The following is a 14,606-nucleotide window of genomic DNA, read 5'->3' as shown; positions in this document are numbered from 1 at the left end:
CTTTCCTTTTAGAGATGTTATATCCATGAAAGATCTTTCTTCCCAGTGTGACACATTCTTCCTAATCTGTGTATGATTTGCAGCAAGCCTACAAAGGATCCCTTGCCTCAGAGTTTTCTCCATTGCTGTTTTCATGAAAAACTGTAATCCAGAGCAATAATCTGACAGTTTCTTTCTTTTTCATGTCACTGACTTCCTTTAAATAGTTACTAAATAGTGCAAATTATGAAGGACAGATCTGTAGAACACCACAATTGTGCTGATGACCCCACGTCCAAGCTATGTCCTTCAACAAGTTTAGTTTAGACTGACTCCAGTCAGGTCCCTCAGACTGTTGCCAACATTAAGTGTGCTCCTACAGTGCACTTTTCACTCTAGTTTCATCCAAGAGGAATCCAGTTCACCCATCTCAAGACTGCTCCAGAATATGAACCAACATACAGTCAGTGGGGACAATCAGAAGAGTCACTGGTCCAAACTAAACAGCTAATACAAGTGTACTTATCATGTAAGGTTTATAAACCAATTCCCATCTTTAGAACTACTGGGATTTGGCATTTCCTGACTTCACTGAAATTATTCCCAATTTGTCTACAATAAGTAAAAGCAGAACACAAGTTTAAAGGACGCTAATGTATATATCTTACAACATTTACTATATATGCAAAAGATTCAGAAACTCACCATATCAGTATCTGAAACAGGTCCAAAACTGGTCACATAGATGTTAGTGAAGACTTCAGTAATACTATCTGATATAAAAAAGAAAAAACAAGCAAACATTTTAAATTTATAGTACTTCTTCAAACTCTCTACAAAATTATGGGACATTTTGAACAAGTTTCTGTCATTATTTACTTCTCCTAACCAGTATCCTGTTGTAAATACTGGGGGGTCTCTACCCAACCTAACATAGAGGTTATCAGATGAGAGTTTGTCCCACTGAGTAGTTTGTTTCAATTAAAGGACTATACAACCATTAGCAACTACAAACATATTTCCCACTTCTCCACCAGCAAAAATAACCACACGGTCTTGGACTTAACACGGTAGTACAGTTCTAAACATAAAATGCTTTTGTTGCAGAGGTGTTATCTGTGTTGTTGCAGATCATTCCTATTAAAACGCTTCTACTTCAAGGCTGTTTTCTTCATCCTGAATAGCTTTTTCAAAGCCAAAGACAAAAAAAAGCTTACAAAGCAATTACTGACTACACCAAATGTAACACTCAACAGCATCCTACTTTTTAATTGGGTAGGTTTTTAAGTGGCACGTATTTTAACATAATAGTTCCTTCCCTTGATACACGATGCTCCTGATACATTGTTGTGGTACTGTAAATACTATAAGAAAATGTTCTTCCTAATCATTGTAGTTAGACAGCCATGAAATCAGAATATTAAATGTTGTACTGCAGGGAAAAATAATTACTGAGTTTTCTATCTTCAGTTTCCAATTAGGCTCAAAATGGAATGATATTCACTAAGAGGGGTAGGACACACTTGCAGGAAATTTCTTACAGCAGTTGCCAACTACCGTCTGCATTCAAGACAGTCAACACAAGGAATTCTCTGCCTTAAAGCCAGTTGCTGGCTGGAAAATAAATGTCTAAATACAACTAGCTGCAATTTGACTTACCCCAAATTTTCCCATTCCTAAAAATAATACAGCTGCCTGTTATGTGAGTGATCCTGCTGTCATATTATGATTTCCATCTTTAATCACCATTTAATATAGATAGTTAATAGTTTCTATATTCCTAAAAGCTACCTTTTGACAAATATGTGGCATAGGCAGATTTTACTTTTAATTTTATTGAGGCAAAAAGTATAACCACTGCTCTCTATTGGGAGAAATCAGCAGTGCACTGGGGAGCAGTGTATTTTCAAAGGGATGTAGGTGCACCCAAAGGAAAGACGGGGTGATACAGTACTTTCAGAGAACTTCTGGAGCATGGGGGAGGCACATTCCTGCACTCTCATCTTTAAGGACACTTGAATTTCCTTCTCCAGCTAAACACTAGACATGTGCTTACTAGAATACAGGACTTTGTAAAGCCCTTCCTACCTGAAACAATCTTCTTTCCAGGATCATCTCTGCTTTTTAAGCAAATAAATAAAGGCTGATTCTTACTATGTGTCACTTGGAAGTTCAAAAGCACACTACCCCTGCACATCCTGAGAGGTGTTTATTTGTGTGATAGAGACTTCTATAAATCCATATGCAGCATCTATTCACAAGCTGAGTTGATTTCTACTCCAAACATCTTACAAACTAATTTTAAATCAATGGACAAGAGGTGCTGAGTCTGCATTGTTAGTATTCAACAAAGATAAAGTATGGGTCTGGCTGAAATATCATACAGAAACCACAGCTATAGTTCAGAAGACTAGTGACTGCATGTTGCGTGTGGGACGCTCTCCAGAAAAAAAGATTATTCTTTCCAAATGGTTACCTGGCACAGGCTGAGATGAAATGGAAAAGTGACAAGAGAGCTACTCTTCAGGGGGTAAAACAGTGCTGCAGGGACTAAGTGTGAAATTTGGCCTATACTGTGAAATTTGGCTTGCACTATAATGACAACACAAAATCTTAATTACAATTCCATGAAAAACACTGGTGTTACAAAAATATGACTGTCAATCAAGTATCCTGATAGCAGAGAACCAAGGCAAATTTCAATTACACTGGTATAATCTGAAGGAACCCTACTATAGGCAACAAAGTCACTTGGAAAATCTTAACCTGCACACAGCCCCCCCTCCCAAATGGTGGGAAGCATGGTCCTCTGTAACCTCACCCTATTGCTATCAGTTGTTTGCATCTGACATACTGACACATGGGAATGACTTTACAGTTTGCATATAGTAAACTACAGGACATGGAATCTTCAGGCTTGCCTTCCATTTTAAGTTTTAATTAAAAAAAAGTCCCATATTCTATCATATCATTTTTATATACTTCTGGATCCATCTTCCCATCAGAAATGAGCAGAGAAGACAGAACTGAGAACAAATTGACTATAACACATCGCTGAATGCTATTACAACAGTCTGTAGATTCCCCTTGTTGGTGTGCATTACTCACTTCAAATCACTTCACACCTTTGGAGTGAAGGATCAAGACTTGGGGAGTGGAGGGGGGATGGACTGGGAAGAAGAAGAGGCTAGCTATCCACAGATCCTCAGCTGCAAGAGCTTCATTTCAGGTTTTCATAATGCAGATAAGCACTTCAATGTATATAAAAAGTCCTGGGGAAAATTCATCCCTGATAGCCTCAGGAATGGGAATGGATGCAAATTAATCATGAGCGTTTCTTTCTTTTTTGCCACAACTGCCTTAAACCAGCATAGCTCCAGGCAATGGTGTGACACCAGTGACTTTCAATGCAACCAGTTGCTCTCCCCCGAAGTGAGGGGTGATCCTGACGGCAGGCACTCCACCAGGCTGCTTCTCCTCAGGCGAGAGCCACACTGTGGCAGAGGGTGAAGGGAGCAGGTAGAACGTCTTGAAACAGAGTACGAAAGGGACAAGTGAAGCTGAAAAGTTGCAAGAGATGAGAAGACTGAGGGAAAAGAAAGGATAAGGAAACAGAACAAAGGAAGGCAGGAAAAAAAGAAAGTACACAAAAGAGGAGCTGGCAGGTTTTGATTTCTGCCTCCTATTTTCTCTCAAAATTCTGCATATTTTTTAAGTTTCTGCTCATACACTACATACAAGGAAACTGGTCCTTAAAGACAAAAGAAGCTGAAATGTAATAAATCTTGAATTATTCCTGTTATGATCTGTTAGTGTTAGCAGCCTGAGCCTTGTGTCTGTTTCTTCCTTGTTACTTTACACAGTGTTACAGTAAAGATTCCTCTGAATTACAAATTTGAACTCAGGGTTTCAGAATCAGTGTCTACAAAAAGAAAAAATTAATCTCCTTTTTTAGAACAAATATTGTAACTATTGCTTTGAAAGAATACATGCTCGACAAATAAAATCTCTATTAAGACATTCTACTTTGTCCCACCAGTAACTTACTGAAAACAATTCAGAGGCACAAAGCACAGTTTCAGATGGACTCTCTAATCAGAATTCATACAGCAGGCATCACAGTTACAGGCTTTTTATAACTCACATTCTGTCAACAACAGCACAAGTCATCACACTTGGCCCACTGGAGATTCAAACAGTTCTGGATCATCAGTGCTTCTGGAAAAGCCAAAGAAATGTACTCAGCTAAAAAATGTTCAACGCAACATGTGTTTGTGTACAAATCTAGAGTCTGGGTTTTTTGAGAAAAATTAAGGACAAGTTTTTTCTACTAGAATTATAAAATCTTTTTCTTCAATTAACATGTAAACACATAACTAAAAGGCCTGATTTTCAAAAGTGCTTAAATCAACAGAGGCCTAGTGCTTTTGAAAAACTGTCAATTTTTTAAAGAACCCTCGAACCCTCTGTTGGGAGGACGGGTAGCTGACTCATTTATAGTCGTGAACTCTTAAGTTATTCTGAATCACTGCCTTTGAAGGTTAAACAAAGAAACAGGAACAGGAAAGGGTAAGGACATAGTTTCTATTTCTGATGCTTCTTTTAGGGGAAAAAATCTCAGGCAAAGAATATGACATGTAGATGCCATCACCACATGAAGTGCTCTGAAATTCAGCAAATGCTATTACAGCATCGTTTCTAACGATGACCAAGGCATGGTCATGAATGTTAAAAGAGAAGCCTTATCTGACTTAGCTTAGGCCAATTTCTCAGAAAATGGAAGCCAAGGTAAACTGACAAAAAGTCAAGAAAGTTAACAATAAAGAGAGGAAGAAAAACACGTCCTATGGAAGCAGTAAGAGCAATAACTATTAAGATCAAGTTTCACATGGTTCTTAAGCACTGGTTTCTCCTGATTTCCTTTCCTTACTTGAACTTTCATGATATCAATACTGAAAAAAAATTCAGAAAGTAAGAAAATGTATAAATGTAGCAAATTGCAGAAGATTTATAGATCCTTATCTATCCTTAGCTGGAAGGTTTACTGTGTGGCTTAATTACATTTAGGATTTTACAAACATTAATTATAATAACCTCTCTCTGAAGATAATAACTTTATTAACTTAATTTTTCTGTACTTGAGAAGCTGAGGCAGAAGGATTAAATGATGTGTAAGTAATGTGAAGGGCAGGTGTTACCAAATCTGGCTTCAGCTGTCCAACATTAAGCATCCACACTGGAAAATGTCAACATCATTGACTCATCAAAAATTAGAAAAGGAGTTCAGAGCTTAGTTACAGTTGGTATCAGTGCCTTTGTCCATTCCATTACGCCAGCTCTCATGCTTCTGGGATACCCTCTCTGATGGTCTGAGTCCTGCTGACTTGTTCCTCAGTAGAAGAGCTGGCTCAGCTGAAGTAGGCTGCTTGGCAGAGAATTTGCAGTGGCTGAAGTCTAAATCAATCACAGGTTGAGTAATGGAGATCGTCAGAAAAGTCAGATGAAAAGGTTCCTCATCAGCATTTACCAATTTGTCAAAATTGGAAATTTCCACAGAGGCAATTCAATTTTGAATGAGTTCCTTTGGACTGCTGCCTGCCAGGCAGTTTTCAAAACTTCTCTGCTTTCTTTCAAATGTCCCTTCAGCTGCCTGCATCTTTGAAGAGGTACACAGGGTTCCAGTGTCTGTGACATGGGGTAGCTAGACATGCAGGGCTGAGCACACCTGAGAGCTCTCCCTTTCCTGAAGAACTCCGAGGCAGGATTATCTTTCTTTGAAATAAATTTTCTGAATATTCATCAAATTTGAGAATTATCTGTGTTTTGCTCCCTCCTTCTCTCCTGTCACCGAAATAATCTACAATTGTTTCTTCGCAGATAGTAGGGACAAAACATGCATGGCTCATTCTAGGTATGTTTAAAAGAAGAGAAGAAAGGAGTGCAATCATTGCGAAGTCTTCAGAGTGGACCATCAACAAGGTTCCAGATATTTGTTTGCATGAAGCTGGCTATATTATCCATTCTGTCAAGGCTATTTTCACAAGAAACAGGCTAATAAATTGTGTTGGACTTTTTTTCTTTTTTTTTTTTTTTTAGTTAATAAAACTGTAAAGCCAGGGTTTGGGCAGCTAAAATAAAAGCCAATCTGTTTGAGGTAATCCAAAACCATCAAAAGTATTCTTGGTGGGACAGAGCTTTTAAAATATACATATGCAGTTCTAATGCATAGCATGAAACAATTTCTTACAAACATTATTTTACATGTAGAGTAAATAGTACCCAGGAGAACACTGCAAGGCTATAACTGAAGGGCTGCTACAGAAAGAAAAAAAAAAAAAAAAGAAAGAAAGAAAAGAAAATACTGCTCTTTAATTATGTTAACAAAAAATAAAAGAGGAGGTTAAGTTGCAGTGCTGTGGGAGCCTTAACTGAGGATTTCTGAGTTTTTGTAGAAATGCTGTCAAAAGCCTGATGTTACTTTAATTATTTTGCTATAAAAAATTATTTAGCTGGAATTGACATTCTTCTGACATTGTAATATGGTCTCCAAGGGTATGCTTGGCAATGTTGCCCAAAGGCTTTGAAATTGTCATTCATAATACAACGCAGGAATTGCACAGGTGAAACAGCCAGGGTCTTAATCCATCAAACACTGTTCCAACTCAACACGCTGCCCTTATCTGACAAGCTCCTTAGTGTGTCTGCTGACAGCTCAAGACACTCTCTGGCTGGCAGGGAATGGGGGTCAGAGGAGGTCATGCAACATGGAGCCATAAGGGCAGTAAAATCCATAAAAATGCAGATATTTCAAAATACAGTTCTGCCAGTTCTTCTCTGTATTTGGTTTTGGTGCTTTAGGTGACAGTTTTACCTATCCAGCTACTCAGCATCTTCATTCATTATCCACTGTTAAATTACAGCCGTTTCAAAGCCACATGTGTCTACATAAATACACTTCCAATTTGTAAATTGAAGCCAACTGTGAGAAGAAATAAATTCAATTCCCTCCTTGACATTAGCGCTTCACTTCCAATAGCCTCACTCTATCCTTGATCTATTGGCAAGACAATTTCTTAATAAGAGCCATAAGTAAACTTCTCTTTCAAATCTCCATCTTTAATGAAGCATAGGTAGAGTAAGCTTACCAGTAAGACCTAGTAATACCTGTGTTACTGTTAACAGCTGCTCTCTTGATTCACTCTGGTGTAAAAGAGACCTGAATCTGGTGCTGTACTTGATTTCTCATGGTGTTGACTGAAACAAGAATATATTCTGGAGAAAATATTGTCAAGAAAGATACAGGAATTGAAAGCCAGTGGGCTAACAGAGCCCAACTGATTTCCCTCTGAAGAGCTTATATCTATTAACAGATATTATATCATATACTAAATAGACAGCTCCATGTAAAGACTATCAGAGACCCTCCAAAGACCTACACAGAACTGGGCAACCTTGTAAAGCAATACCATACTCTTGAAATAAATACCATTACGTCATTTAGACTAACCAAATACCTGGTGCTGTGTATAAGCCCATTCTTGCATTGGAATTTTTACTTCAGAAAAGTAGTATTTATTATTCTGAAATTGAAGATAGCTGGTCTGGAATAGCAGGAAAATATAAACTTGAGGGAGAATTTACTGTAAAACAAAACTTCACTTAAAAGTAGGTGTATCTTTAGAGATGAGTGAGACTTTTTGACCATTAAAAAAACACACATTAACCTGGAAAAAATATTTAGCTTAACTGTCAACATCCTTTCTTCTGTAGCAGAAGACTTGGGGAAACTTTTCAGACATGTTTTTAGCTGAACAAATGTCTCGTTTAGGTGTAGGTTATTCACAAAATGTGCACAGAATGAAATGCAGGCATATTTGCAACTCAAATAATATGATACATCTCCACAGTTGGGTAATTACTGAGATTTCTCCTGTATGTAAAAGACATTGGTGCAAACTGTAAGAGCACTGTTTTCAGCTAGCAAATGGAAAATTAAAAAGTTTTCTCTGTGCTGAGTGATATATTTACATGTTACTAAGATGATTTTCACACGCCTATGACAGATTTGAGGTTTATCTCTCACTCAAAAAGAAGAAAAGAGTGCAGATCACATACACAGACATTACCTTTACTACTTTTTCTTCTCTCTATCTCTACCAAGAGAGCTTTATTTTGCAAACCTTATTACTTCAGGTAACAAAATTAAACACTTTTCCAAAGGGTCCTCTATGAATGAAGAGCCTTGGATACAAGTGACACTTGAGGTGCAGTTTTAACTTTATTACAGACCTTCTCTGCAAGTTTGAGAAAGTCACTCAAGGGTAGGGCTAAAGACTGATTTTGGTGCCCAATTATCTTTTTAAGTATATTGGACAAGCTCCACAAAGTTATTTAAGCTCCAGGTTTCCACTTAAATCAATAAAAGTTAATCTGAATGTCTCTGTGGTCCAGATCATAATGACTAAATTTTGCACTTATATTTGTCTGAATCCCCTTTAGTCCCAAATTCCTGTCTAACGTTGTAAGTACCTAAAATTCCCTGGCTGCTTATATTTCCACCTTAAGGCAAAAATATCCTGATGCTGCCAAGCAGCTTAAAGAACTGGCTCTCAACCAAGTCCCAACGAGTTCTTCAAACTATAAATAATTACAAATTTACTGGGCCAGAAAGACTTTGAGAGAGAAAGCAAGAAAACAAGCAAGAGACTGATTCCACAGCCTAGCAGTACTCATGGGATATAGCAGACATAAATTGAAGTCTCTGCTCAATATCTAATTATTTACACAAAGCAGAACAATTCCTTCCAAAGACTGAGGAAGCATGCCCTATCTTAGAAAATTCACTTTCGTGGTCAAGACAGACCCTGACACACAGTAACTTGAGTTCATGTCTCTGCTTTAAATCAAAGCATGCACTTGACAAGAGGTGCTTTCTCTCTCACACAAGTTTCCATCATCCCAGGCTATCAAGCTACTCTCATGGCTCTTTTCAGGAAAGGAGGAATGGCATGAGCTCTAGAGGGGGCACACCACTCTGAACAGATGAATTGGAGACTGGTTATGTTTTCCCACCCAAACTTGGATGTTTCACCTGTGTTGGTAAGAAAAGGATTCAGCTACATGCCTCTCTTCAGCAGCTGTTGATTAGTTAGCTTGACAGATCCCCACTCAGTTTATTGACTTTATGAACCACTTTTGCAGACAGTTAAGGCCATGCCTACACCATTTCTGAGGTGTGCCAACAAGTCTAGCTTTCCCCATGTTCCACAAAGGAGACCCGGCTGTTTGAAGCAATGAATTCCACTATACATGGGGTCCAGGAGATGTAGGTATTGCCAAACCTAAGGCCTCAGTCTGTATGGGGCTGACTGGGTAAAGACTGTGAATGGCTCTACAGTCCAGCAGTACAAAACATAGGTCTCAGTCCATGTTCTGACAAACGTGTAGATATTTTATACAAAGTAAAACATCTCCAGTGAAAGAAACCATTCTTCCAGAACAATCAAAAGCCTTGTGTCTAGTTAACAGAGTTGGAAAGTGGGAGACATGGATTCAGATCCCTTTTGCAAATCAGGTAGAGAATAAATGAGATGTTTAAGCTAGAACATACTTCATCCCTGATGAGAAGGCTACTGTACTGACTCGTGCAGCCCATATCACATCGGCCCAACCAATCAACCAGTGTCTAGCTTGAATCCTGCCAGAATTTAAACATGAGAGAGTTCAAAGCAACCCAGAAGTGCATAACTTAATTGGTTCTTTGCAGGGGGAAAAGAAGAAATGTAGATACTCTCAGCCATTAGGTCATTACTGTTGGAATTCAGAGACTTTTGGCACCTCAAGCAACATTTTGACAATCTCAGAGGTATCAGCTGCCAAGTGAGTAAGACAGCAATTAACTATCTAGACATCTTTCTGGATTTTTTTTTTCCTATCTTTTAAACAGAGTATTCCTCCAATTTACAGGTTCATTGTAAAGATATTAATACAACATAGATGCTTTGGTTGTATAAACATTTGAGACAACTGAGTAATTCTAAAAAGTAGTCTTGACTATTGTACAATTAAGAAAGGGAGAAACAAAATGATGAAAATTGAAACAAGAAGGAGTGAATGAAATCATTGGGAAGGGCACTCTAAGCACATGGGTAATATGAAATCTGTTCCCATAAAGCCAAATTACCATGAAATCCACCAAATCAAAATTTGTTCCCTTTTCATTACATCCTTACACACCAAGAAAAAAGAATTAAAAAGCATTCAGCTCTAAAATAAACAACAAATGTGAGTCATTTTTAGTTGGAGTTGCACAAAATGTTCAATAGAAACATGAAAGTGAAAATGTGGTTGAGTTTGGCTGGAAAAAAATGTGATCTTACTGAGATGGGTTACTTAAAATGTTGAAGTAAAATGAACTTAGCTAACACACAACACATTTGGCAGCAAACCAAAGCTACATGGCATTCAAATGAAAAATAAAACATCAGCACTAAACCTTATCCCTTTAGACACTACAGCTTCCATCATGATGCAAAGAGGTTGTATATAATAACCAGGCTGAGTAACAAATGGGACTACTGCATTGTTTACATCAACTGGATGAGCATGATAAAGCTAAAATGAACCAGAGTGCCTCAACACTGTCTAAAGAATGAGACAGAGGAAGACAAAGAAAACAAGAGCACTCAAACAAGGCTGGAAATGGAACGGAGCAGACTTTGACAAAGTGGAGCAGTAATTATTTGGACCGACCTGAATCGGTGTCATCACACAAGTAGGGATGGCAAAGTTATTATTCCCATGCAACCGTATTTCCATTTACTCAGCTTAGAGGCTTGTGCTATTAGAAAGGAAACCATAACATGCAGGTAAGGCAGAACAATTCCCAAAATTATTTCAGATTTTAGAAACTTATATTCAGAAGCCTTTCTCTCTCTCTTAATTTTTGTAAATGAATTTTGTGACCTCGGTACTTAAGAGTCCTAGAACATCGTGTCAAATTCTGCTGCATTACCTTTCTAGACTAATTTCAGGTTTAATCTCTGTACTTTATTCCAAGTTGCAGCATTTATAAATCATCCCAGTTGGTACACTCACTCTGCCAGCCCCTCCTGTACTCCAGAACACATCTCCCCATAACAGCAGTATCATTTTAAAAAAGCAGCACCTTCAGGTTTTTCTTTGCAGTCATGAAGTGGCAGAGTCTGGGCTTCTTAAGATATGCCTTTATGGCACATGACTCCCTTGATTTTAGTTGCTAGGTTATTTGCTTGTTCATCTCCTCTTACAGAGGTCCAGACGTTTTTCTAACCGAGATCACTCAGCCTAGATTTTCTGCAGGTTAGATTTCAGGTGCCACATTGGCTTATGCTGGTAACACGTCAACTTGCCAGTGAAAGTACAAGTTACGAAAAGCACCTCTCCTTCGGTACCTTCCCACATTCCAAACTAAAAAACCCCAAATTCTCATAATTCCCTGGAAGAACACCAGAGGTCAAAGTCCTTCCACATCAAGGACACGTGAAATGGCCACAGAAGTCACACGGGAACGATCAAGGAACTGTGATAATATATACATAATACATACAGGATTTCACCCTTTGGCTACACACTACTTCTTCTAAGCTAAAACAGACACTGTCACAGTGCTTATTACCCTTGTTAATTATTCAGCGAAGATTTGGGTGGCATGCCAGAACCCACTGAAGTCAGTGAAAAAGGCTTCCCCTGGTGATGGGCAACTTCAGAGGAAGCCTTTGGAGAATGCCTGTCTGTGTGGTCAGCCGTGACAAAAACAGCTGGCACCCTGGAGCTGACAGAAACCGGGATGAAGCTCTGGGAAGAACAGTCTTGGTTGTTCTGTGGCAAACACTCACTGTCGCCAGAGGTCAGCATTTTCCCAAGGCTTGCTGCTACATATGCATTTCTCATGTATGAAATTTCACATGTATGAAGTATGAAATTCACATGTTCCGATGTCTCAAAGGCTGATGGAGCTCCTCTAGAGATCAACAGACATCAGAAAGCACTGAAAACGATGATCCTTTCAGACAGATTAATTTTACTGTCTGCATATAGTGCCTGGTTACTTAGTCCTGGATCATACACTCATTAAAAATGGAGCTACAGTTCTTTTATCTTTTGCTAGCCTTGTACTTTGCATTCAAGCATGACAGGAACCAATGGAAGGAAAAGGTAGTGCCTTTATTTAATAGAGCTGTGTATTAGTGGGCACTCTTAATGCATTTTTTGCAGCAGGAGTCTCGAATATATTTTTAATAGGTAACGCTGTATGAAGTTCTGTAATAGCATTTCAGAAGATTGTGACACACTGTCAAAAAAACGAGACAGCATTCTAATCCTTCTATCAACCAGCCAGCAGTTCCTATTTTAAGCCAGGTAAAATAACTATGAAGTACAGGAAATTAACGTTTATCCAGACTACTCTAATATTTTCAAAAAAGCTAGCATGGACTTACTAAAATCAGCTGGAGGTTGTGTGTATGTTAACACCCTAAATACCCTTATGCACTCTGGGTGCATAAGAACAGGTAGGCACGCTTTTTCTTGTGCACTTCCCTGATCCCCATGGTTGCTGTAGTGCAGGGAAAGGTGGAATAGAGGTATGGGGTCTGAGACACAGCACAAATCACACTGGCTGCCAAGCTGCTTCTTTTTTATTCTTAACATTTTTTTTTTTTGTTTGGCAGGACAACCCGTGGGATGGTCATAGATAATAAGCTTCTTGCTAAACAGGAGTCCTGACAAATGACGAGCTCATGTCTTGACCCAACAGAGAATCATACTAACACTTAAATCGAACAGGTACTCCCCAAATGAGCAAAAAATAATAACATGGACAGTAATGGGGCAATCTTTTTTTAAATCCCACTTTAACGTGTTACAGAGTTGTAAGTTACTCTTCTGTTATCTCATTAATAATAATAATAAAAAAAAAGGCCTTAGATTAAGGTTGTATAATGCGCCTGCAAGAAGTGTACTGTAGCACTCAAAAGTCCCACGTCTGAGTCACTTGAATGTCTCCAAGCTACTTTACAGATAGCAGTGTTTCCCAGAATCTCCTCTAAAACATACTCCCAGGATACTCCCAGAGCTTGGATTAAGCAGCCTCAAATTTGTCTTTTATGGTTGCCTGTGACAAGAGAATTCCCCTCTGGCTGTCCATGGGACTTTCAGAACCCATCAGACTTCTATATGTGGAAAGGCTATATATTTGGGACAAGGATCTGCTTTTAATATTAAATTAACAGGGTTTTTTTTATAGGCAGAAAATACAAAACAGTATTTTTTTTCTTTGAAACAATGCCTAATATGAGTTTAATTGGAATCCAGTTTCTTAAAGTGCATATTCTTCTAAGCAGATACTATAGCTTTGTGAAAATGCAGACAGCATCTACCACAGAATATTATTTTAGAACAATTGGTTATTTTAAAAATAGCATATTATGAATTAGCAAACAAGATTATCTGTTCTTTTTTTTTTAAGGTCAACTAAAGACAAAATGCCTGGTAAAAAAAAATAAAGAATTCTCTGACAGCTTTTAGCACCCAGCAGATGGAAAGGGATTATTAAGGATGTGACCACTCCCTTATCTCAAACAACAGACATTTATATTTCTCCCTTCTCATATTTATTTATATATTTATTTTTTCCAGGAGGAAATATCTTCCCTTTTGTTCAGAAACTGCATGAGGCAATGCAGTACCAAGTTCACATTTAAAGATCTAGTAGAAAGGAGTTCACTGTTTGGTATTCAATTAATACTATAGACATTGATAAGGACAGTCTGTGAGATGCCATGCCCTCAGGATGGCAGAACGGTTTTATCAACACAGCACTGAATCTAAGGCTCAAACTTCTGGTTTTCCTCATTTATATACTCCACACTACAACTGCTCCTCGCCTCTTCTCATCCAGAGGGACTTTATGCCTCATTCAGTAAGCCTATAAATTGTGAAAAATATAAATTACTTCAAATAATAAGAATAAAAAGACATCTGCATTAGCATTTAGATTGTCAGTCAGAAGGAAATATCTAGAACATTAGCCTGGTGTATTCAGGGCAGGAATTGTCCCTTCAACCCACCTCTAAATTCTTGAAGATAAATGCAGACTCTCCTTCCCCCTCCATTCCCTTTCTGCTCTCTGGTGTTGTGCTGAAAGGCTCACACACTTGAAGGAATGGAAAAGGATCGTTCTAATAACTTCCAATCTCCTGATAGAAGTGGTCTGAAGAACCTATTATCTTAGGACAACTGAGAACGGATACAAGAAAGAAAAAGCAGGGAATGTGTTGGAAGACATTACTTCTCTTGGATGAAAGAATCAGCACCAAGAAATGGAGACCAACAAAGAGAAGAACAACTCTTAATGACAGGGCAATCTTTCAGTCAGAAGACACATTGCTTTTCTGACATTCAGGTATTTAAGGGATCAAAAGGATGTGATTTTTTTAAATTAAAACAGAAGAAGGTGTTAAATGCAGATAGGTAACTCCAGGAAACTGCATTCACATGAAAGACTGCAAATGCAAGCAGTCTGTAAACACTTCAAGAAAAAAATTGGGAGTTTCAAAAAACTAGCTTATTTAGAAGTCATCTTTCCA

The 14,606-nt window shown here is 38.2% G+C and overlaps 1 protein-coding gene across 1 annotated transcript in view; it reads right to left on the bottom strand.

The window, feature by feature from the left end:
• The window catches only part of GABRA2 (gamma-aminobutyric acid type A receptor subunit alpha2), a 64,371-nt gene that overhangs the window by 36,332 nt on the left and 13,433 nt on the right, over positions 1–14,606 (bottom strand). Inside the window, exon 3 of the mRNA XM_049793682.1 lies at positions 685–752. Within this exon, the coding sequence (XP_049649639.1) occupies positions 685–752 (68 nt within the window). The remainder of the gene's footprint in view (positions 1–684; positions 753–14,606) is intronic.

This window comes from Accipiter gentilis, chromosome 3, assembly GCF_929443795.1.
Source record: "Accipiter gentilis chromosome 3, bAccGen1.1, whole genome shotgun sequence".
NCBI classification, from domain to species: Eukaryota; Metazoa; Chordata; class Aves; order Accipitriformes; family Accipitridae; genus Astur; species Astur gentilis.
Note: the sequence above shows the minus strand (reverse complement) of the source record. Positions and strands in the feature narration are given on the sequence as shown.